We start from the raw sequence: 26,655 nt of genomic DNA on the forward strand, positions 1-26,655 counted from the left end.
TTAGCTTCCCCGTTTAATCTTAAAAAAATTACTGGGCAACTTTGGGGCAATATTGTATTATAGGTTAAATACAGCCAAGACACAAGCCCTTCCAATTAATATGCCAGCCTCGGAGATATACTCCGAAATCGCTTTTCCTATGAATGGAGACTCTGTTACATCATTTTTCTAGGATTTAAACCAACAATAGTTTCCTGACTATACATTTGCCATCATCTCTTTTGAAAAAAATGTAGACTGTGTTGAATGGATTCATGTGGAAAAAGGGCAAAGCATGAGTAGCTACCTCTATGCTACAGCTCCTTTCCAATGCAAGAGGGATGGGAATACCCAACATATCTAAATATCACAAAGCGACAATTTTAGCTTAAGCAGTTCAATTATCCCGCCAGGTAAAATAAAATAAAGTAAAATAAAATGGGTAGATATGGAGAGTGTCTCAAATGGGTTTAATGCGATAAAAGACCTTTTGTGAATAACCCTAAAGTCTGGAAAAAAATTCCAGCCTGTTTTTCAAACCACTATAGCAACAATAAAGGTATGGGACAAATTCCTATTGAAAATAGCACTTGACACTTACTTCACTCCTAGAGCATAACTTCAGTCTCTGGTATACGCTACCCCACAGCTCTCAGTCCAGCCATGGCTGGAACATAATCTTATGTTTAAACACCAATTCCTACAGAACGGAAAATTAAGTCCTTTTGCTTTCTGACAGGCCACACAACTTTCACCTCGGCTTACATTTGCATACCATATATACTCGTGTATAAGTCAAGTGCAGTTTTGTGACCAACAATTGTGAAATATGCTATGCGTCGTGGATAAGTTGAGGGTAAAACTTGGCGCTATGAAATTCTGTGATTTTTATAATTATATACACACACACTTATACACCCACTGTGTGTATATAATGCAGACTGTGTGTGTTTGTGTGAATGCAGAGTGTGTTTGTAGTGTGTGTAGTGTGTGTGAACTGGGTGGGGGGAGGGCATTTTTATTATTTTAATTTTTTTTTTATTATTTATATATTATATATATTATTTTTATTTTATTTATTTTTTAGTCCCCCCCTCCCTGCTTGTTACTTGGTCAGGGAGGGGGGCTATCTTAATCCCTGGTGGTCCAGTGGCATGGGCTGTGCAGGGGGGGAGCCAGCAGGAAGCGTTTACTTACCTTTACAGCAGCTCCGTGCAGCTCCCGTGTCAGCTCCCAGTGTAAGTCTCGCGGTCTGCGTGCCGCGCGGAGCGTTGCCATGGTAACATGTGGAAACGCTCTGACGGCCGCTGGTCTTGCGAGACTTACACTGGGAGCTGACGGAAAGGTAAGTAAACGCTTCCTGCCAGCCCCCAACAGGACCGCCGGGCTTGTAATGACCCCGGCAGTCCTGGTCTGTATTATGGCAATGTAAGTTGTAAGAAAATGTGCTGAAAAACTTGACTTATACTCGCGTATATACTTACAATTGCAGAGTCTTATCCATTCTCACCCACTCTCTTTAATGACTTAGGGGAAAATCAGCATCTCCTCACTGTTTGCTGGCAGACACTGAACAAACGGCAAGCCTTCTCAACAGGTTATGCCGCAATAATACAAACAGACAAATTTTAAGCCCATCTTTAAAGAAATAAATAAAATGTGAAGCTGAGCGAAGCTTAAAGTTACACTCAGACCAGTGGAATAAAAGGAGCAATGCACTGCTACAAACCTGGAAGCACAATTTAAGTTCCTATTTAGGTGGTATTTAACGCCTGGTAGGATTGCCCATATGTTTAAAAACACTTCAATATGTTTGAGATGGAGGAAACACATTTGGACCCCCATATAAATTTGGTGGTCATGTCCAAATACAGGACCTTTTCTAGAAAGAATAGGTTTGCAATCTTTCACCAATAATCTTCATTTTCATTATGTTCCTAAGAAACACTTTTGCCAAAAGGGCACAAGTAACCCATATGTTTTTAGCGTCTAAAGTGCTCATTGCAAAAAAAAAATGGACAAGTGATTGCTGCCCAACAGTAGCCAAGGTAACAGAAAAAGAGCCCAAACTAATCACACATAAGAAAAATAGATGACAATGGATGACTGCCAGAAGTAGGGTAAAAGCCATTTGGGAACATGTTCGAAACCGTAATTAGGGGAGGAGGCAGAGGGGAGGGAAGATAAACTATCTATGGGATATTAGCTCCTGTATATTGTGCCAATATCTGAGTATTTTAAAGATTTTATACTTGCCACTTCATTACTGTGCAATACTCTTAAGTCTGTGTAAGTTGCATACCACATTGCACATTCATTACTTATAGGATTGTTTTTTCAAACATATTCACTATATAATGACCTTTTCTTTTATGTTATCTCTAATTTGCTTTTTGTTCTTGTAACAATATTGTAAACATTTTCATGGAGAACTTTGTATGTAAGTGAAAATGACAGTATTGTATCAGAAAATCGTCACAGAAATACCAATAAAAAAAAAAAAAACAATCCCTTTATAGAGTGGGGTTCAAGGTGTAAATTACCAACACACTGCTGTTCCGTAACTTCTAAAGGAGGAGTGAAACCAAGTAAAGTGTAAGGTACATATAGAGAAAGTCACAAGCAAAGATAATGGTATCCATATGTCCTGATTAATCACTGGCATGTCTGCAGCAAAACTGTGGAACCCACATATTCACACAGCTAGATAATTATTCTCCTTAAGCAATTATAATGATTGCTGAGCATGTTCTATGAGATTCGTCCTGTAAGATTTAAATAGCTTGAAGAAATGTAATCTAAAGTGAAGTCTACTCCTAATCCTGTAAACAAACACTGTCCCAGGAGGCATTTACGGTGTGTCCTTAAGACATAATCATAGTACGTTTTCTGCCTGTAAACTTCACCATATTACAGCAAGCAATTTATCTGTAATTACAAACTTTGTACTATACAATTATAAAATAAGGTTTTACATTTTAAAAGTAAAAGGTTAATAATTTAAATATTAACATATATCAATAAGTTATAATTGGCATTAACAAATGTGTAATAAATTACAATTTACTTGTTAGAATATTACCAAAATCTAGCAAACACCCCATATACAATTTAAAACATTCTTGGAGAAAAAGGTCTTAAAAGTGTCTTTTGAAATGCTACAGTACACCACACAACTTGATCTGTTACAAATTTGCCTGCTGCAGTGGTAATGATGCCAGGAGTATCCAGTTCCCCAGTAATGGTGCAAACCATTTAAGCCATTGTTTTTCGCCTTACCTGGGTCACTCCTGGGCTCCAATGCTCCCAAGGTGGTCCAGTGACATGCCCCCTTCACCTGCAGAAGCTGGAAGCAGTGGAGGTCAATATACATTGGCTAAGAGCGTCAGATTACCACTCTCAGCTGAAGACTGACTTTCAGTGCAAAAAAAAAGTTGCACAGAATTGGAATTAGCTGAGGTGGGCGGAGCTAGCAACCGATCGCAGCAGTACGCACATGCAAAGAGCTCCTGCGAGAGCATCGCTAAACTAAGGTATAAACCTGGTAAAATCGTCCGATATTCCCCCCAAAAACGCCAGGCACTACCCTTTATTTGTTTGGATGTCCGTAACCCCCTTTTGTTTACTGAACAACCGCACAAACCAGAGACCACCCTGGAGCTTGTTAACACCTATTAACAACTTGGAATGTTTCTCACCGCAGTGTTCTAATTGTTCGTCTGGGTGGCCGCAATTTCTATAGATAACCACGAGGTGGCGGCCATCTTGTTCGCATGAACGCAGGCAGCGGTGTTTGGGCATTTATCTCTTGGAACCAAAATCGGATACAGAAATTCCCGAACACCGCTGGACCATCATCGCCTGCGTTCAATTCTATTCAACTTAGAAGTGCACTGTTCGGTGAGATCATTCGTCTGGATGAGGGGAACAAGCTCCATGGAAAGACTATGGACTCTGTTCGGTAGTTTGTTCATTTTCAAACTACCGAACTAAAATAAAATAAACGACTTCCATAGAACTTTTGAACCCTTGAACTGATCTGGGTGATTTTTGGATATGTTGGTCACCCAGATCAGGGGATGTGACATTTGGGGGATATCATGTGTTTTGGGGTACTTTATAGAAAAGTATGTTTTTTTTGTGTGCTTGGAGATAATTGGATTAGAATTAGTACAGTTACTGATCCAATTATCTCCCAAGCAGAGGGGAGGGATTGTGTGCTGTGTGTGGGAGTGCCTTACATTGAAAATGTGTTATTATTGGTTTGCAAGTTTGTGTCCGTGTCCCCAACAAGGTCCATATGGGCGTACCCCTTGCATGAGGATTGTCATATAAGGCCAAGTGTGGCTCCATTAAAATCAATTCCAGCTTGCACTCCAAAACTGTGTGTTGTCCTGTTATTGGAGGGAAATAAGATTTTTTCCTGCGTCTGTTCCAGCAGGGATTCAACGGGGAAATTCCTTGTAAGGACTCGAGCTCCCAGGACTGAGTGTCGTCCAGTGCCTGGGGGTGTCTTGAGCTATTTCCCCATTCGGCTCCAGGAGGAAGCAGTTTCAGGACCTCCAGTCAAGCCATGGCAACTGAGGGCAAGAGTGATGAGATTTGTCCCCTGTTCCAGCTAGGAAGCGGTCCTTGGCGGAGGTACCCAGCTAAGGGTACAGGGAGCTCCACTACAGAGGGCAAGCCTCCTTTATTGCCAAAACATTACTGTCCTATTTCACTGCAAAATGTGTTCTTGCTAAATGAAACTTCAATAGTTAAAGGCCCCTGCTGCCAAAATGTACCCACCCAGAACTGACAACCTATTAAAGTACTAGCCGAAGATCTGGCTTGTGGTTTACTAATCATTCTCTGGTGACTTCTCGCTTTTGTTTGCATGTGCAGAAGACACTCAAGTTCAAATAGCCATTTTTTATTTTCTCACATGTATGTAGATCTATAATATACTATACGATCCGAAGTTCCCCCAATGGATCAAGACACCAAGTATATCCACAGGTAGGATTATACCACCCAGGCGCCTACATTTGAAGCAGATTATCAGCTCCAGCAAACTAAGTACTTTTTTTTTTAATTCTCCCGAAATTTCACTACTACACTAAATGTTTCACTTTATCCTCCTTTCTGAGACATATTCGTTTATCTGAAGTCGCTGCTTTCCTCCTCCTTTTATTCTAATAGTATTCATCTATGACCAGAAAGAAGAAACTCTGGTTTGGGTTGTTCAAGCTGCCTACATCATACTGTAAACGAGCACAAGAAATCTTCTCCTGTGGACTGTATTAAATATACAGGAGTGTTTTCTTTCTTTCGTTTCCTCTTTGTTTCTTAAAAGAGATTTGTTGGAACCTGGGAAAAAAAAAAAAAAAAAAAAGCTGGTCCACCGTGAGTTATCCACTTTTTCTTTGATAGCCCTTATTTTTAGTCAGTCTACAACAACTAAATACCACTTTATGAAAGGAGAGGTTATGCCATGTCACAAGAGTAAAACTGGACAATGCTCGAATCCAATCACTCTCGCTTGATTTTTCTTGCCCAATTAATAACAATTTTCCATCCCAGTAAGAGGAATGAGTTGTGTTCTCCCTACAGTAATCTAATTGTGGAATAACCTTCAGGAATCCTTTAAATCATCCATCTGTCTCACTACTGCAAATTAAGAAGCAGCTGCAATCAATGTTTTGCTGTCTTGTATATATTCTATATTTGAATGTGCAATATCTTATTGTAAGTACTTTCCAGGACATACATGAAAACTAGATATAAACTGGGTAAATCTCAATGCATTCTTTCTGCTAACACTTGTAAGTACACTATTATCCAATTTACACATATAATTGTTCTGCATATTTAACAATATGTAAATATTGCTAAAATGAAAGCATACACATTAAGTGGTTTTACATAGTGTCACAATACTCCGTGTTTATGTTATGTCATAAATATATTTCTTGAGGAAGAGAAGACTATAGCTATATCGGGAATGCAGTCCCCACCAGCAGGACGATTAGTCTAGTCACAAACCGATAACCATGATTAAACAATCAAGTTGCCTGTCCTGTAAAAAGTGCTGTTGCATCTTCATTAACTGGTTACTTCAAGCATAATAACCACAATAGCCTGCTGTAATGGTTATGATGCCGTGAATATCATAATCCGTTTATCCGCTAATGGTGCAAACCGTTTAGCAATGGTTTGCCTATTATATGGCTGCTCTCTGATTGTCCAGTAACACACTTTCGACTTCTGCTGCAGAAACCGGAAGCTGCAGCGGTTGTCAAAATTGACAACAGCCAGCCCAGAAAATCTAGTTTTGAGTGTATGACGCTGTCAGAGGTTGAGTTACATATCTGGCAGGTAAGTGGTTCACAGCGAAACACTGTACACACAGACTCCAGGCACCTATACCCTTTCAGATCACTTTGGCCATTCTGCTTGGACTAACCCTTTAAAATCATTACTCTATTTAAAAAAAAAAAAAAAAAAAAAAAAGCAGACAAGCAATGGCATGTTAACTTATTTACAAGTGTGGAAACGCAGTACCACAGTTAGCAATCAGCGTGTTTCATATATATTCACATATACTTTATAAAGACCTTGATGAAACAGCATTAACACCCAGCACTCCCAAGCAACCAAGTCCTGCAGAATCTTCTGAGCAGAGGTATCATCTCTGGAAGATTGCCCACATAACCATCTAATGTTCCTCTAAATCCTCCTTCAATACTGCCCTCTGGAACGCACGCTCTGTTTGCAATATAACTAAATCCACTGCTGCCCATGACTTCATCTCTCGTTCAATATATTTACTAGCCTTAATAGAAACCTGACTCTCCTCTCCACCTCTGACACGGCTACCCCTGCATCTTTGTCCTTTGGTGGTCTCCAACTTACCCACAACCCAAGAAACTCTGAATGTAAAGGTGGTGGTTTTGGGTTTCTCCTCTCCCCTCACTGCTCCTTTAAACCTCTACCCACCCCATCCTTCCCTCTCTTTCCCGTCATTTGAAATCCATTCAATTCGCCTTTTCAAACCCTTCTCTGCTAACATTGCTGTTATTTATCGTCCCCCTGGTTCCCCTCTTCTCTTCCTTGACCACTTTGCTGCCTGGCTACCCTATTTCCTTTCTTCTAACATTCCATCCCTAATTCTCAGGGACTTCAATATTCCTATAAACCCACCTTTGACCTCTGCAGCCACTAAACTACTTTCAATTACTTACTCCCTCGGGCTATCGCAGTGGGCAAATTCTCCCACCCATGTAGCCGGCAATACCCTCTTCACTTATGCATGTACAGTAACTAATATCTGCAACACTCCATTTCCACTCTCTGATCACCTCTTATCATTTGCTCTCACGTATCCCCTCACCCAACAACCTCAGCCTAACCCCCCTCAACTCAGGAGGGACCTTAATTCTCTTGATCTCCAGCAGTTGTCAGCTGATATTGATTCACGACTGCTGTCCATCCCTTCCCTCTCCTGTCCTTCACTGGCCATCTCCACATATAACTCTACTCTTACATCTGCCTTGAACGCTGTAGCGCCACTCCAAACAACCATGGCATACTAAATCAACACGCTACCTGCAAAGATGCTCCCGTTGTGCTGAACGCTCCTGGAGGAAGTCTCGCACCCAGTCAGACTTTATCCATTATAGATTCATATTGTGTTCATACAGTGCAGCCCTTGCCCTTGCCAAACAGTCCTACTTTTCCTCTCTCATTAGTTCATGCTCCCGCAACCCCAGGCGTCTCTTTGACACCTTTAATTCTCTTCTTCGCCCTGCTGTGGCCACCCCCCAAACTAACCTTACTGCTGATAACTTTGCATGTTACTTCACTGACAAGATTGAACAGCTAAGGAAAGAATTCTCCCCTCCTTGCCATTCTGTTTCTCACCCACACATAGATCATGCCTTCCGAACCCTTCAGACATTCTCCCCAGCTACTGACCAAGAGGTGGCTGCTCTTCTTTGCTCCTCTCGCCCCACCACTTGCCCACTCGATCCTGTCCCATCTCACCTAATCAGATCTCTCTCAACTTGTCTCGTGCCTTCTTTAACACACATCTTCAACTGCTCTCTCTCTTCTGGCATCGTCCCTGCTGACCTTAAACATGCCACTGTAGTACCTATACTAAACAAAAACATCCCTCGACCCGTCCTCAATCTGGCTTCCGCCCTCTCCACTCTACAGAGACTGCGCTTATCAAAGTTACTAACGACCTAATCGCAGCTAAATCCAAAGGCCACTACTCCATACTAATTCTTCTTGACCTCTCAGCGGCCTTTGACAACGTTGATCATTCTCTCCTTCTTCAAACTCTTCAATCGCTTGGTCTCTGTGACTCTGTCCTCTCGTGGTTTTCCTCTTATCTCTCCCAACGCTCATTCAGTGTCTCTTTCTCTAATGATACCTACTCCCCTCGTCCTGTCTCGGTTGGAGTCCACCAAAGCTCTGTCCTTAGTCCCCTTCTATTTTCTCTTTATACTGCCTCTCTGGGCAAACTTATTACCTTTTTTGGATTCCGCTACCACCTGTACGCTGATGACACCCAGTTAAATCTCTCCTCCCGGACCTCTCCCCTGCCGTCCTGCAACGTGTCACTGCTTGCCTTTCTTCCATCTCTGACTCGATGTCCTCCCGCTTTCTGAAACTCAATCTCTCTAAAGCTGAGCTTGTCTTTCCTCCTCCTAATACTGATCCTCCTCTTTCGCTCTCCCTTTCAGTTTGTGCTACCCACATCAGTCCATCCTTGCAAGCGCGCTGTCTTGGCGTCATACTTGACTCTGGTCTCACCTTTAAACCTCACATCCAGCATGTTGCCAAATCCTGTAGATTCCATCTTAAAAACATAGCCCGCATCTGCCCCTTTCTTGCACCAGATACTACCAAGGAGCTTGTCCATGCTCTAGTAATTTCCCGCATGGATTATTGTAACCCTCTCCTGATTGGTCTTCCCAAAAGCCGTACTGCACCCCTACAGTCCGTAATGAACGCTGCTGCTAGACTGATTTCCTCTCGTCGTTTCTCTCACACCTCACCCCTCTGCCAGTCCTTACATTGGCTTCCTGTATGCTATAGGAGTCAATTCAAGGTACTAACGCACACCTATAAACCACTGAACAACTCTAGCCCCTCATATCTCCTCACAGATCCATAGGTATGTCCCTTATCGGTCTCTCCGCTCTGCCCGTGACCACCTACAGTCCGTTGTCCGTTTTACACCCCACCTCCTATAGAATGTAAGCTCAATTGAGCAGTCCTCTTCAACCTATTGTTCCCGTAAGTTTATTTGTAATTGTCCTATTTATAGTTAAATCCCCTCTCATAATATTGTAAAGCGCTACGGAATCTGTTGGCGCTATATAAATGGCAATAATAATAATAATAATAATTATATGAATGATCGGATTTAAAGCTTTTTTTTTAATCAAGAAATGATTTTAATTAAAAAGCAGAACTTTAGTATTTAATAGTTAAAAGAACACTATAGTCATCTAAATTACTTTAGCTAAATAAAGCAGTTTTAGTGTATAGATCCTTCCCCTGCAATTTCACTGCTCAATTCACTGTCATTTAGGAGTTAAATCACTTTCTGTTTATGCAGCCCTAGCCACACCTCCCCTGACTATGATTGACAGAGCCTGCATGAAAAAAAAACTGGTTTCACTTTCAAACAGATGTAATTTACCTTAAATAATCGTATCTCAATCTCTAAATTGAACTTTATTCACATACAGGAGGCTCGTGCAGGGTCTAGCAAGCTATTAACATAGCAGGGAATAAGAAAATCTTAATTAAACAACTTGCAATAAAGAAAGCCTAAATAGGGCTCTCTTTACAGGAAGTGTTTATGGAAGGCTGTGCAAGTCACATGCAGGGAGGTGTGACTAGGGTTCATAAACAAAGGGATTTAACTCCTAAATGGCAGAGGATTGAGTAGTGAGGCTGCAGGGGCATGTTCTATACACCAAAACTGCTTCATAAAGCCAAAGTTGTTCAGGTGACTATAGTGTCCCTTTAATGCTGGGAGTGAGTCCCATGGTTAGGATCAAATTTGAAACTTTGTAACTATTATACAGCAAGAACAGGTATTTCTGTTTGAGGCAAAACAATGGAGAAGTGAAAAGTATACTGAAGTCACAATTTATGTTTTCTTTGTAACACACATCACATACAACACTCTTTTTAAATCATTGTACCTCATCATGACATTTCAAAAGAAATGCAGCATATGATACAGAATACATATTTGTATCTGTCTAGATACTATCTTGCCCTCATAAGCTTTTATCATCTTTAAGAGAAAAGAGGTAACTCTTGGTAACCATATTAGTTGATTCTGGCAAAGCCAGAATAAGAGTTATGGCATGAAAACATTATAAACAGATATTACATTTAAATTCAAGAATAGTTGTATTGACACACGTGGAAAATATAGAAGTATGCATGTACACTATGGTATGTAACAATCAGATTCCTTCTAAGGCTACAGGTATTTAAGGAAACTGAAGCAACAGTGAAACTGGCACACAATATATATGGTATTGAAACAGTTTTTTGTTTCTTCATATTTTTTAATAGAAAAAGGTAGTTATAAATTAGTTTAACAGTGTACCAGTCATGTTACACAACATTGTCTTAAGGAGCATTAAAGTTTATTAAAACATCATGCTCACAGAAATGCTTGGAAATGTATCAGTTTTTAAATACAGCACTGAATTGTTTTTGCCCATTCAAATCCTCAGCATTAGACCTGTGTGCTGGTGGTACACAGAGTTTAGTGCCAAGGATAGAGAAACAGGGAGAGAGAGAGAGAACCCTTCCCTAGGCAGTTATCTTGCTCCCTATCACAGTGTTGCTACCCAAGAGGGTGAAAAAAAAAAAAATACCAGTAGGTGTCTCCTAATGAGATAGTATTACAGTCTAGATGATTATTGTCACAATAGGAGAGAAATATATAAAACATAACATTTAATGGGTATTGTCTAAAATGAATGATAACACAAGAAGGTGGTGTTAAAAACAAAGACCGTAATTTTCAGTCCTATATACAATGTCTCCTCTTGCTGAACCAGCACGAAAAAAACTCTTATCTAGCTGCTAAACTAGCAGAACAAGATAATTGTATCAAAATGAGTGATGAAAAAAAAGTATCTATTTACACAAATATTTGCCTTGCAGGAAGGCGGTTGCCTTCTCAGTAAGCTGGACTCTCCTGCAGAATTAGTCCAACAAAATCCATAGGGCTGCCACTAATAGGCAGGATATATTACATGTGTAACACCAAGTACCCCCAAGTTACAAGGTAAATGATTAACAAAAAAGAGAGGTGCTGTAGGAGGAGCGTAGGTGGTATTCAGTGATCGTGACAGGAAGGAGTGTAGCACGTTCCTATAGCTAAATGCAGCTGTTTGGTCTAGCGTGCCTTCGTGGGCACCCCTTATTAAATGCCTGCTCTGTCACTAATCCCCCCACTAGATAGCAAGATCGTGAATGAAAAAGAATTCGTATAAAAAATTGACTAAATAATTCAGTCACAAGATGCCCGTTTTCAGTGAGATAGCTGACAGAGTGTTGGCAGTGCTGATCAAGCACATGAGTATTGCCGACTGGGTGTCCTGAGCCCCTGACGCTAGTGTTTCGCCCAGGTTGCTCATCAGAGGGGAACTGAAAGCAGGTAAGTATCTGGTTTAAATATGTAGAGCTTGTACGTTATTTGTTAGGGTTAGAGTACTGTTATCCAATAGGACAAGGGGAGGAGTGTTTTCCTTCACTGCCGGTATTAACCCTGTAGGTACTAAGCTGAAAAGAATGTATATGTTATATATTGTGACAAAATGAAAGGACTAATGATAAAAAGAAGGGTTGTAACTTATATAATAGTTCATACACAAGAAATGGTTAATAATGATATTTCCAAGAGTAATATTGGATTGTGTAGTGATTTTACAAGATGTTATAAAAATAATGATAGTAAAAATCATGATAATGGAAATCAGTAAAAAACAATGTTAGCATTATTGAAGTTGTAGTGACTGGACACATGTCCCCCAGTCAGGGGTTCAGGCATGGTTTATTAATGTATGCTGTTGTGCCAGTCATAGTAAGGGATTTCTATGCTGGCAAAAATGGACAGCCATGAGCAAGTAACAGTGTACCGTGTTTATGACAGACACTAAGTCAATCCTGTTATAATATGGTATGTAAATGCATAGCCACCGGTGCAGGACTCATGCATAACGATTTATTAGTTTTATTTATTGAACCCAGAGAGAAGGGGGGTCCGACACAGGGTAGTATCAAGGTTGGCAGAACCTCATCAAAATCCACAGGCAGCCACCGGTGCAGGACTCCTACACAGTGCTCAGGATATATAATAGTCTAAGGTGGCTGTAGGTTTAAATATTGTTGAAATTATGCTTCTATTAAGGGGATTGAAAATTGATAAATTAATGTTGAACTGTATTGACCACATACTCTGGTACTCAAACTTGGTAAATAATGAGTACTGTGATGCCGATCATAGCCAGAGATATTCTGTGATGGCTGGGATGGTAGTATACTGTGATTATCACAGGATCTAAATTTACCCCGTTGTAGTGTTGTGTTTATACGCATAACCACTGGTGCAGGACTCATGTACCACAATTAATGAATTTATTGAACCCTGAGAGGGGGTTCAATAATGGAGTTATGGTGATACTAAGTATCTAAAAAAATAAATAAGATAAAGAGACTAATTTAGTTGTGAATGAAAGGAGTGAAATTAAACTCCTCATTGAGTCCATAGGGTGCCAGTGTTAAATTGATGTATCCATCTTGATTCTTTTTTTTACTAAGATCAGATTGAAATTACCTTTTCTTGAATTGATATGGATACGTTCTAAAATTTGAAAGGTGAGATTTGAGGGATTGGTGTCATGGAAGTTTCTCACATGATTTGCCACCGGTGTGGAGATATTAAGATTTGTTACAGAATTGACATGTTGCAAACCTCGCCTCTGGAACTCTTGATAGTTCTTACCCACATATTGGAGTTTGCAGCTACAGGTTAGAACATAGATGACCCTACTAGTGCTGCAATTCACAAATTATTTTATTGTGTGTAAAGTTTTTGTGTTTGTACATAGTATGGTTTTAGATGGCATGATATACATGCAGGCCTTGCAATGGACACACCTATACAGCCCCTTAGATGTCTGTAAGCAGGTTAGAGGTGGTTGTTGGGGTTCTAGGTGACTGTGGACTAGTAGGTCACGCAAATCAAATTCTTGGCTTTTGTTGGGGAATTGTGGAAGGCTAGTTGCCACATCCTTATCGTGAGTAAGTATGGGCCAATTATCTGAAAAGATCTTACGAATGAGATCCCAGTACTGGTCGTAGGTACCAATGCATCTTATAGTGTTTTTAGTGGATGGGCTTCTTTGGTTTCTGAGGCAGGCGGCTCTGTCCATTAGTGAAACACGTTGAAATGCTTTTTTAGGATCCTGTTAGAACATGTTTTAAAGAGCAAGGATACATTAAGTGCCTTGGCTTCCTTTAGGAAGCTTTCGTTATTGGAACAGTTCCTTTTAGCTCTAAGGTACTGTCCAAAGGGAATACCCGCTTTCAGTTTATGAGGGTGATGGCTGTTCCAATGCAACAAATTGTTGCATGAAGTTGGTTTACGATATAGTTCTGTTTCAATCTCTCCTCCTGCTGTTAAACGAATTGTGAGGTCGAGAAACTCCAGTTGATTCTCACGGATTACATGAGAGAGTGTTAAGCCTACATTGTTCCTATTAAGTTTTTCAATCATCTCCTCAAATGTGGGGATGGAGCCCGTCCAGAACACTAGGACATCGTCAATATAGCGATGCCAACTGAGGATAAATTGATTATAGCCTGATTGTAGGGTTTCTTCCAGGATGGTGGTTTCCCACCAACCTAGGTAGAGATTAGAAATAACTGGGGGCACAAGCTGTTCCCATTGATGTGCCCCTTGTCTGCAGGTAATATGTGCCATTAAACACAAAAAAATGTGGGTGAGAATATATTCCAAGATTTCCATAAGAAATGTTCTGTGTTAAGGTGCATTTTTGGGACTTGGGGTAAAGTATTTTTTCCAAGAGACGATCGTCTTGGGTTATTATCTCATTGTCTCCAGCTTTGGTAAGTAGTTGTTTAAGTTCCTGTAGGTATTTAGCAGTAGGGTCACCTTGACATTTTTGGTAACAGGATGGGTCATTAAGATGGATCATACATATTGCAATGTACTTATCTTTCTCCCCCCTCCCTTTATTTAGAAGGGATATATGTGTAGAAGAAAAAGGAAAATTGGACAGATTTATCACCTTGTTGTCAGTGTTTGTACTCGGGATTATTTTTTCAGTCTGTCCGTCACCCTGGAGGGTGTTTCTTGCAAGAGGAGAATGAAATGCACTGATGGAGAGACAGCATGGCGAATAGCATGGCAAAATGGACATATTGAATGGGGAATAGGCATCTATTCTTTGCATATGTCAGGGAAGCAGTTCAGACTTTAGGTGTCCCGGGGGACCATATAAATTAAAACCATTTGAAAAACACTGAAAAACATTTGAAAAACTCCTGGCAACATAACCACTACAGCAATGATTGTCCCAAAATTTAGGCCAATGTACTTTTTCAATCTTGTTTACTTCTAAATTATTCAAACTTGGTTTTCATTTGTATGACAAGCATCCTGGAGAGATTCAGTTGCTGTGCATAATCCTCTTTGTAGGAGAGGTAGTGCATGGAGTCACATCCTGGCCTTTATAAGAGCAGCTACTCTAAAGGTAAAAAGTTCCCTTGTTGCCTGGTGAACAGCTCCCCTCTAAAAACCAAGAACCACAGCCCCTAGAACGGTTTCCTACAACTTGACATTAATTATATATATATATATATATATATATACACACACACATATATATATATATACACACACACACATATATATATATATATATATATACCCATACCAACATTTTATTCATCCTTTTACTTATTATATTAAATAGGTGTGATATGTAATCAAAGCCTTTATATAATTATGATTTGATACAGCACAAATGCTAAAATGAAAATTAAAAAGGGGATTCATTTCCTTACACTGTTCTTGTAAAAAAATAAAATACAAATAAAAAACTCTTCAGGTAGGCATTGAGATGTTAAGCCATATACAGCTTTGGCCTGTCTGATAGTTTTACCTATGCAATAACTGCATGCTGACCCCAGCAAACAAAAGTCAGAAATATCTCTGTGGAAACCATGAGAATTTTTATTGCCACTATCTTTCTAGAGGAGAGGCCATACTGACCGTGTTCTATGGCTGCTTTGAGTGTCGCTTCAGGATGTGTCGAACCTTGGGGGTTCCGTACAAAACGTCTTCGGCGCCTCAAATCATCTTCCCAGTAGTCCAGGCGCCAGAACTCACGAGGACGGCTGTAGCAAAACACAGGGAGCACACATGTTAGCCATTACTAAACAGCATGGAAGCTAGGATTTTTTTTTTTTTTGCAGAGTTTTCCTTGTTTGCTCAGCCTTTTCTACATCTCATATGGTTAAAACAATTACTTCTTTAAAATTACAAAAAAAAAGTAATTATCCCCACCCCCCCAAAAGGATTCTTTATTGAATAATTAAGCCTAAATCAAACATTTTTACACATCATATGGTTTTACCTTCATGGAAAAAATTAAAATAAAAACCACCAAGCAAACATTTGTCTGCCATGCAACTAAAATGAGCCACTTTAGTACTCAAATCAATTTTTCTGGAGAGCCACAGTGTGGTGGTTAAAAGATAAGTTAGTCTATATTGATATATTTACCATTGGGTATAAAATTAAATGAAATGATGAGATATTAAATTATGCATGTAAAAGATATAGAAACATTTACATTATTTACTACTTAAGGACATCCTGAGTTTTAAGGTAAACATTATCAAAATTACAAGGACAAATAGGAAAAGGATAAGCAAAGGTCCCAATAAAAAAAAAAATAAAAAAAAAATACCTGGATGAACTGAAATTGTGAACCGAACCCAGAAAACGCACTGTATTATTACAATTTTTTGGGCATAACTGCCGATTCCAGATGAACTAATGTTAGAATGTGCTACTGTACAACATTGCTCTTGCAGCAATAAATGTATGAAACAGGCATTTAATAACATTCAGACATACACTAGATCTTAGCTCTTATTTAGAAATCAGTCTTAAATGAAATGCTACTCTGTTCTTTTATGACTGTAAATGCTTGACTTCATAGGAGTGTGGTATTAGCAGAATGGGAAAAACATGCAGGAAGCACACCATTTTGTGTGAGGTACATTTTAAAATGGTAAAAACCATTTTTTATGTTAAATACAGTTGTATCGATAATATTTAAAATAAATAAGGAAACAGAGTGCTATTATTCCAACACAATATGTAAGCCTTTTTTCTTGGGCTGTTTCTGGTTTCGATTAACACAGTATCTGATCTCTTGCTGTTCTCAGCAGCTCTTCATGAGATTAATGCCTTTGATGAGATGACATTTACAGTTAGGCATCTCATATTAATAAAAATAAAGGACATAAGAGAAAATTAACTGAACAGTTTTGGACGGTGATAGATAGGAGGGTTTCTGTGATGTGAATGGTTACAATGGTTTGGAAAGTAAAAAAGAAACTTCTAATATTTCTATGTTGTCACAATTGCCTGAATTATTCTCCCATGTCTCTGTGGCCTTACACAATGCTTTTCTGTCTCATTTAAATTTTTCTGCAAATCATTTTCTCTGTATGCCCTTGACACAAGTATATCCTTATTGCTGTTGAGGAATTCCAGTTCTCATCTTGCAGAGAAGGTGATGGGAACACTAAATAGATCACAGTAAAACGACTGCTGACAGTGTGATCAACTTCATACAAACTGATGGCATGTGCTCAGTCTCATTTCAAGCCTCAGTACGGCACCATTCAGAGAAGGCATTTAAAGAACAGAATAGAAAAAAAAGTCTATTATAAATATGGGATAACATTACCTATATTAATCAAAGTCTGCCCACTTTCAGCATTTTTATTCTTAATTTGTGCCTTTCCCTTACTAGGTCAGTAAATCATGCAGGGTGCCATGTGCCGCAAAAGTGTTAACTTTAATGAAAATCTCGCTTGTGCGTTGTGTGTGATAGTAAAATATTACCCTGTTTAGATGTGCAGGAATTTAATTAAAATCATCTTTTAAAATATTCATAACCTTTAGCCTCTGGGGTTTGAACGCAGAAAATACATTGCTTTTCTATTTTTGTTTGGTTAACTAAACCAAAGAACCAGACATCATTTCAATGGTCTATTTTATTTCTAGAATAATAGAGATAATCCCAAAGAATGGCAATACTATCAGTACCAACAATGTGATTAAAGCAATTTGTGTCCTAAAAAACATTTGGTTTGTGCTTTGCACATAGTGAGAGTCCATGAGTGGTAATATCCTTTCTAACAAGAGGAAGTAGAAACACCCATTATGCAACACCTCACTACCATAGATTATCTCTAGTTTTAGAACACTTGTTTGTACAGTCAAGCCAAGTAAGCTAGGTAAATTGTGCTGAGCTCAAAAACACTAATTGGGAAATCAACTGAGACAAATCAAATACCCTGAGAGCACTATGCAACTCCAAAATAGTTTCCCAACTGTTCACTCTAGAATTTGTTGTAACAACTGACCCCAAGGGTCTCCTGAAAGGACATTCAAAAGGTCCCCAACGGATGAAAAATACATTATTTAAAAGGGGCTTGTGCTGGTGTATCCAACCTTAGCAGCTTTAAAATATTCAGAATTCCCATCGCAAAGGTGGAGAAAAGAACGGAAGAGGGCACAAGCTGAATCATACTCGAGCAAATTAGGTCCAAAAACACCATGCAAACTAGTGCTACAGGCATAGGCAAAACCTAAACCAGAGTGGAAAAAGAATAAATCTTCTCCATCTGAACCTCCGAAAGGAAAAGCTGAATTTTCTGAAAATTGACCAAAGAAACTGAATCCGCATGCCAAATATAGACACGATCCTGGATAGGTTTATACATCACCCCTGCTTGAACAAGAGTGAGATTAGCAGGAGGGTATAATGAACCAGCAAATCATAAGAGGACCTCTGTACCAGGATACTATCCCAGGTATGTGGCAGCCATGACATAAATGGGTATTTACCATCTCTTCCAGTTCGGAGGGACTTTATCTCATATGTCATGTCTCTTGATCTTTTACTAGCAAAGGAAGAAAATGGTCTTCACATATCAATGTGCCATCAGAATAAGTGTGTTTTCCCCCCCTTTTTTTTCCCACTGCATGGTAGGTCATAATTCATCATTAATCTAGTTATTTCAGGTAAGGGAAAACAAACAGTGGTGACATTTGAAGAAAAAGCTCAACCAAGAAGGAGCCTAGCAGATGGGTATGCAGAACCATCACACAATAAGAAGCCCTCTGTAACAGAATACTATCCAGGTATGGGGTAACCATGATACCCAAGATAGGTGGTTGAGCCATCAGGGCACACTCTAAATGCTTTGACCTTTTTAGATTGCATTGCCAATGTACAAAGAAATGAATCAATTTCTCCTATACTGGTTCCTGAACAGGATCAGGGCTTCAAGACTCTGTTTAAGAAGCAAAACAGAAGAAATAACATAATTTGAACATTGGAAAAGCAGTCTTAAAGAGATTAATGGGAAGGGAAGGAACAGAGCCATACAAAGGCAACACTCATGAGCTATGGGTTCAAAACATATTAAGTCAAGGTGTTCTTGTAGGACTACAGACATTCCCCTGCCCTTAAACTCAGGCCTATATTTTTTAAGATCTTCACATAGACGTCATAAGGTCTGATCCGCTTTCTTCAAAGAGAAAATCCCTGCCTCCACAAAGCCTCCGCTGTGCCACAAGAATGAAAGGAAGCAGTGTCACCTAAAAAGTGCTGAAGCAAAGCATCTTTATCCTTTTGAAGAAAGTGTGGCAAAACTAGCCACTTATTTGTATGCAAGACTGACTTGGTTCGACTATTTGGGGTTCCCGAACAGACTAAAGACACATTGTTAATCAGTTGAACCAACTACCGAACAGTAAGACCACCCAAGGGAGTCGTGTGCCTCCAATTGACTATATTCACACCGAGAAACTGCAAGATTCTAAATGGTCGGATGGGTGGCTGTTGTTCGTATGACCGAACACATGGCGGCGGCCATCTTTGTTCACGAACAGACAGCTGTGTGTGGTCATTGAGCGCATGGAACTATAATCGGACACTCGATGGCGTGAACACCGCTGAACTTCTATCCTCTTGTATGCTCGTTCCCCTTCACCTATACAGAGCGGCATTCGAATGAACGAAACGAACAAACACAAGGCAGACGACCACCTATTACAAACCGTCGCATTCAAATTTTAATGGTAAAAACTCAGAAAAGAAGACCGGTCAAAGCATACAACCACCTCGAACTGTTTTGGGGCTTCACCTTGTAGATGACCATAAAAATACAGATGGTGAGAGCACTCAAATAAAAAATAAATAAATAAAAAGTACAGTAGTAATATTACCCAAAACTCGATCACAATCTAGAAATAAACAAAGATGGAAGAGAGATAGGGTAATAACGTAAGATACAATCTTAAGACTCTAATACTGGTCTCACTCACATAAACAGAGCCACTTAAATAGCTGGCTCAAACTGCATGCCTTGAATCACTCTCTTATTGGACTTCAGCTGGGTCCTTTCTGTAGTTGTATCCCATGGAAAAACGCAGGTTCAAGGGGTAACAATACACTTTATTCTTCCAAAACGGTGGAAAACACAAATTAATACAAATATAAAAGTAAGTCCCTTAAGATTGAAAGTCTAAAAAGCACCTGACGCGTTTCGGCGGTCTGCCTTCGTCGGAGGTGATGTTTGTGATCCCTGGCATGCGGTCTTTTAAGTGTGTTCCTCGCGACCTTTTTCCGCCGCATTCGCGGCACTTTACTTCTGGGTTTGACGTCGGGACGTGTCTTGCGTCATCACGTCCCGACGTCTATCTTCACTTCCGGTTAAACTTTATGTTAGGACGTGTCAGGAACGTCATAAAAAAAATAAACGTCCATACCATAAAGTATTCCTGACATAAAATCTCGGTATGCTTAAAAAGTATTTTAAAGGAAAGAGAGAATATTTGATCTTGCATTTAAAATAGACTACATAGTCAAGTGGTATACAGTATAAAATTATAACAGTATACAGTTAATTGCTAGAAGAAGGGAGATATAATATAATAAGTGGAAATGTTAAAACTTGAATTGTTAATAAGAGGACATTCGTGGATGACCTGTCTAAATTTCACTTGAATGGCATTCCTATTCTACCAAATGGATCTGAGCGGTATTTCAACAGAGTGGGCGCTCAGATCCCTGCTATTCGGTGAAGTATCTTTTGTGGAGTTCTGACTAATATCATATGATGGTTTGTAATATTGTTTAATTTTCTGTACTTGGGAGAAAATTTAATTAAAGAATTGTCCTTACTCAATTATTTTCCAAGTACAGAGAAGGAGTCTGGGAAATGTGACTTTGTTCCTTGTCCCCAACAAGGTCCAGCAGGGGAAAACCCCTGGAATGCAATTAAAAAAAAAAAAAAACCTTGCATTGGGAATTATATAAAAGCCAGATGTGGCTCAATAAAAACCAGTTGACTTCCAAAGCGGTGTATCGTCCGGTTATTGGGGAATGTGGATAGGATTGCCGAGCTACTCTTCTCTTGAATATTATACAGGTCTACCAGCAGAGAAATTGATGTGAATATTGCAACTCCAATACAGAAAGGTACCGTATATACTCGAGTATAAGCCGAGTTTTTCAGCACATTTTTTGTGCTGAAAAACCCCAACTCGGCTTATACTCGAGTCAGATTCTGTATTATGGCAATTTGCATTGCCATAATACAGACTGGGGGGAGAGGGGGGCTGGCAGAGCTGTAACTTACCTTTCCTGCAGCTCCTGTCAGCTCTCTCCTCCTCCGCGCCGTCTGTTCAGCACCTCGGTCAGCTCCCAGTGTAAGTCTCGTGAGAGCCGCGGCTCTCGCGAGACTTACACTGGGAGCTGACTGAGGGAGCTGCACAGACCGCGCGGAGGAGGAGGGAGCTGACAGGAGCTGCAGGAAAGGTAAGTTACAGCTCTGCCAGCCCCCCTCTCCCCCCCCACTGAACTACCAATGACACTGGACCACCAGGGAAGGAGACCCCCTCCCTGCCATGTATCAAGCAGGGAGGGGGGGACGAAAAAAAATATAATTAAATATAATTTAAAAAAATAAAAATAATAATTAAATAATAAATAATACAAAAAAATATATAAAAAAATTAAAAAAAATAATAATTAAATAATAAATAATAATATAAAAAAATAATATAAAAAAATAATAATTAATAATATATTAAATGCCCACCCCCACCAACACATACACAAACACACACTGCATCACACACACTCACACTTCATTCATATACACACACACTGCACTCACACACACTGCATTCATACACACACTGCACTCATACACACACACTGCATTCATTATATACACACACTGGAAATAAATATTCAATTAATATATACGCACACACACTGCACTCATACGCACGCACTGCACTCATACGCACGCACTGCACTCATACGCACGCACTGCATTCATTATATACACACACTGTAAATAAATATTCAATTAATATAATTTTTTTAGGATCTAATTTTATTTATAAATTTACCAGTAGCTGCTGCATTTCTCACCCTAGTCTTATACTCGAGTCAATAAGTTTTCCCAGTTTTTTTGGGGTAAAATTAGGGGCCTCGGCTTATATTCAGGTCGGCTTATACTCGAGTATATACGGTACTCTAAATGTCACTCATCATGGATATGACGGCATCCAGACTAGTCCCAGAGAGGACTTTTCTCTGAGGTTGCTGATTGGGTATTTAGAGTAAAAACCTCTATCACACAGGAACCTGTTCTCCTACTTTAATAAGCGCACACAATACAAAGACTGTCCTGAGAACCGAATTTGCACCATAAGGTCATGGACAACAGACATACCAAAGAGCTAAAAGGAGCACAAAGAACCCCTCCAATACTTATCCATGAGGACCTTAAAGTACATACTATCCTCAAAGGAATAGTTTTCTTCTTGGCCAAGGTAAAGATAGACACATATACTTTAGAGAAAGTGCCCTAAACAGTCAACAATTTGACTTCTTGTAATTGTGTAGTGTGGTTGACCCTGTTTAGCTAATCATGGCAATCCTCCATACTGATGCGAACATGCTGACATCCCTGCAAGCACACAGGCACTAGTGAATCTTGTATTCCCCCAGCAAGCGTCTGCTGGGAGAGTAACGGTGACAGCAGGGGCACCTGACCCCAGGTAGGGCACTTGTAGATTATTTAAACAAATAAGCCAGGCACAATAACCACTCCAGCTCTGTGTAGTGGTTATGGTGCCAGGAGTGCTGGGATCCCCTCCCAGAGTAAGTAGCCAAACCGTTTAAGAACAGTTTGACAACTTACCTGGTGTGTGAGTGGTGCAATGTGTGAGGGGTTTAGTCTGCGAGCGGTGCAGTGTGTGTGTGTGTGTGTGTGTGTGTGTGTGTGTGTGTCAATGCGTTTATGGGGGGCAGTGAAGGCACATTGCAGGGCTGGCACCTAGATTGCGCTTGTCCTGTCTTCCACTAGGAAGGGGAGTTACATATTATTAAAGAGCTTTAAATTAAAATCTATAATGTTGCCATCATTTCTGCTAGCACAATGTGCAAATAGAATGTATTGCTCTTTAATACACATTTACTTTATATACCTTTCACGCACACACACGCGCACACAAGGTCAAAATTCAGAATAGGATTTGAAAGGTAAATAACTTGTTCGTATTAGTGTTTTTTTTTGTTGCAGGTGCACATTGTAACAGAGTCTTGGGAGATTCCTCATGGGTAATTTCATGAAAGAACAATGAGTAAAAATAGTGGAATTTTATTTTCAAAACTGCCACGTTTCCCCAACCTTTCAGCTCCCGATTACTTCGTGTAGGTATATCTGAAGGAGCAGGTGTACGTGAAAAAAACATGTACAATTGAGTAACTCAAGGAGAACATCTGTGCAAGAAAGTTATTGACTCCTCAAATCCTAGTCTACCCTGTACTTACTGTGTGCATGCACATACATATAGACACATATGTATTTTATGACATATCACGTGAGTTGAGTGCAACTATTTAACTAAAACATTTTCAACCTTTGAAGCACACACTATTTAACCAACACACTTTTACTAAGGGACACTTCCTCACCGATGCATTAACATTAAAATACATACTGTGACATACACACTTACTGACAAACACCCTCACTGACTTGAAACACTAACACAAACACAGAGAAATATATATATATATATATATATATATATATGTATATATATATATATATATATACATATATTATTATTTGCATTTTTTTTTAACCTTTGGGAGAGCTGGAGTGGACCCTGTCCCTGGAGTACTGCTCTGCTCCCTCGGGTTCTATAGTGGTGTTGGAGCCGGAGTGACATGTTCCGGTATCACCACAGGGTGTGTGAGGGAACAGAGCAAGAAGAGCAGGGAGATGACAGCTCCCTCGCCCCCAGACTTCATTGCACACAGTTGCCTGCTACATGGGGGTCTGAAAGTGTCCCAGCCAGGCGGAAAACAAGGGGCCCAGTTACACTCACTACTTCAGTGCCCCTGTAGTTCCGCCACTGGCACAGAAAAATTGCATCAGCAAGGGTAGTCTGGGCAGCTGGGCACCCTGGAGTGATGGGCCTGGTCAAAGCTGCGACCACAGTAATTCTGCCACTGCTCACACCAGTTGACCTGACGGGCCGAAATAACACAGGCATTGCTGCAGAAACTGTATACCTCTTAAAATGACTACAATCAAATAACACTGCTCAAATTACAGACTAGGGAAAGTGAAGAAATACGAACGGAGAGCCTCTGGGGTCACAACTTCACAACATATAGTGATATAGGGAGGATAGGGTGCCAGGTAAGCACTCTGACATAGAAACGGTCACTTACTTTATGTGCCCTCAAGCACTTTCGACAGAGGACATAGACCCCTTGGACTGTCTATCTACATTGAGCATCAACCCGTCATGAGGAGGCATCATTGGACAACCAGGGAAAATAGAGGACTTCACAATTTGCCCCAGTTTATCAACAAGGGAAACAAAGCCAACCCAATGCACCCATTGGTCAACCCCAAAGAATTTAGGAAGGGAACCAGGTGTTCAACAGAACACACCCAGCTGGCAAAGTTGTTCTTATGTGCTTTCATTTCTTGTATTTCATACAGATGCTGTAAAGCAGGCTTCCCTAAACTCCGGCTCTCCAGATGTTGCTGAACTACAACTCCCATGATTCTATAAATGAAATAGATAGGCTGAGAATCAAGGGAGCAGAAACATTTGGAGGGCCGGAGTTTGGGTAAGCCGGCTTTAAAATGCATTATTGTACCCATTTGCAGACATTGCAAAAAATCAATATTAACCTCATGAAACTTCTATGCACTCATCAGTCAACCCTATTTAGAAAGTCAACCAGGTGCTCTTCGTATGAGAACTTTAAAGGGATACTATAGTCACCAGAACAACTACAGCTTATTGAATTTGTTCTGGTGAGTAGAATCATTACCTTCAGGCTTTTTGCTGTAAACCCTGTCTTTTCAGAGGAAATGCAGTGTTTACATTACAGCCTAGTGAGAATTTCACTGGCCACTCTTCAGATAGCTGTTCGAGATCCTTCCTGGGTCACGGTTGCCTAAAATGCATCCAAACATTCAGTATCTCCTCCCTCTGCATGCAGACACTGAACTTTCCTCATAGAGATTAATTAATTCAATGCATCTCTATGAGGAGATGCTGATTGGCCAGGGCTGTGTTTCAATTTTGCTAGCTCTGCCCCTGATCTGCCTCCTTGTCAGTCTCAGTCATATGTAGAAGCACTTTGATTGGATCAGGCTACCACTTCTGATAATGTCAGCACACTGCTTGCTCGCCTGAGGCAGACAGGGCAGAGCCAGCAGCTTCAGGTTTGAATACAAGTAAGATTTGACTGTGTTTAGGGAGGCATGAGGGGCCCAGGGGGGGCTAGATGGTGGTTTTAACACTATAGGGTCAGGAATACATCTTTGTGTTCCTGACCCAATAGTATTCCTTTAATATATAAAATATACAGCTTGTAAAATATATATATAAAAAAAAATATCTTCCTCCTTCAGTTAAAGCTTTACCTACCTCTTGGAAAGCAAAAATAAATGTGAGGAATTTCTAGAGGAGGGCTAGAGAAAGAAGTGTGGGCGGAATTATTGAATTATGGGTATTTCTACCTCCAATTGAGATGAATGTTGTCTTATGTTAGGGAAAGGCTACGTTCAGATCTCTAGATGTTATAAAATACATCTCCTATAATGTTCGTATAATGAAAATATTGGCCAAGCATCAGGGTAGATGTAGTCCACGACATTAGAAGCGATGGAGGTTGCCTACCCCTGTCATATGGCATGACTCTTGGGCTTTCATCGTACAAGGAAGGAAATGGTCTTCCCATATTGTGCAGAAATAGTGTATTTTATTTATTTTTCTATTTACTTTTTTTTTGGTTGGTTATAGTACATCATCAACCTAGTTCCTTTCAGGTAGTGCTCCACAGTGGTGACATTTGAAGAACATGGCTAGAGATTTGTTAATGATGTAAAATGGCTAGAGATTTGTAAAAAAATATATTAACCAAGAAATACAAAGACAGCCTTGATTATGTTAACATGGTACATCCTAAGGAAAGCAGCAATAACCAGAGCTATCACTTAAAGGTTTTTCAAATATGCTCTTACGAATTGTAATTCATACGGATGCTTCAAATGTATGATCGTCTAAAGATACTATGTAATAATACCAGGGCAATGTCCCATTTTAGTTCCATAAGTCAAACATCACAAAATTTAATAAATGGACAATATTATGAGTATACATATGAAAGTAAAGGGTCTGTGGACTTTGGCCAAGTAATACATGGCAAAAGGGAAGTTTTACCACTTACAGATGGCAACTAAAATGATTAAGTGCACATGGTGTGTGACTTTGATGACTGTATACTTGTTCAATAGCCTTAGATCTATCATTATTTCTAAAATGTATTAACTGATTTTGCTGGTCTTTCTTGCAGTAAGCGATACTAAGGTGGGTAAAATTAAAGCCACAATCCTGTTACGAAGATGAAAAGTAGTGACCTAAACGTTTTGTTGCAAAATGTAGGCAAAAAGTGATCTGGAAATACTCTTCAATCCAGCTACTCACAGTTTGTCTAATTTAGCCTATTTCACAATTCTGTTTTCAATCCACTATAGTTTAATACAACGTAGAGCAAGCATGTCAAACTTACGGGCCGCATGAGGCTCACACTGAGTATCTTTGCAACCCTCCTACCCTGGGGCCACCTTGTGCTGTGGCTGCGATCAGCCGCAAGACAGGAAAGATATTTCCTTTCTGATTCTTGTCTTCCCTCCCATGGTCACAAGAGGGCAGAGTGACTGTCTGGAGGGCAGGCCAGTCACTCCCTCTTCCCTCCT

General features: G+C 39.9%; 2 protein-coding genes across 3 annotated transcripts in view; one reads left to right on the plus strand and one right to left on the minus strand.

Annotated features, from left to right (window-relative positions):
- LRBA (LPS responsive beige-like anchor protein) overlaps nt 1–26,655 on the minus strand; it is a 619,335-nt gene that overhangs the window by 278,915 nt on the left and 313,765 nt on the right. For both annotated transcript variants that reach the window (XM_063458500.1, XM_063458501.1), the window contains exon 37: nt 15,308–15,432. In XM_063458500.1, coding sequence (XP_063314570.1) covers nt 15,308–15,432 — 125 coding nt within the window. The remainder of the gene's footprint in view (nt 1–15,307; nt 15,433–26,655) is intronic.
- The window catches only part of MAB21L2 (mab-21 like 2), a 106,109-nt gene that overhangs the window by 31,439 nt on the left and 48,015 nt on the right, over nt 1–26,655 (plus strand). The window lies entirely within an intron of this gene.

This window comes from Pelobates fuscus, chromosome 6, assembly GCF_036172605.1.
Source record: "Pelobates fuscus isolate aPelFus1 chromosome 6, aPelFus1.pri, whole genome shotgun sequence".
NCBI classification, from domain to species: Eukaryota; Metazoa; Chordata; class Amphibia; order Anura; family Pelobatidae; genus Pelobates; species Pelobates fuscus.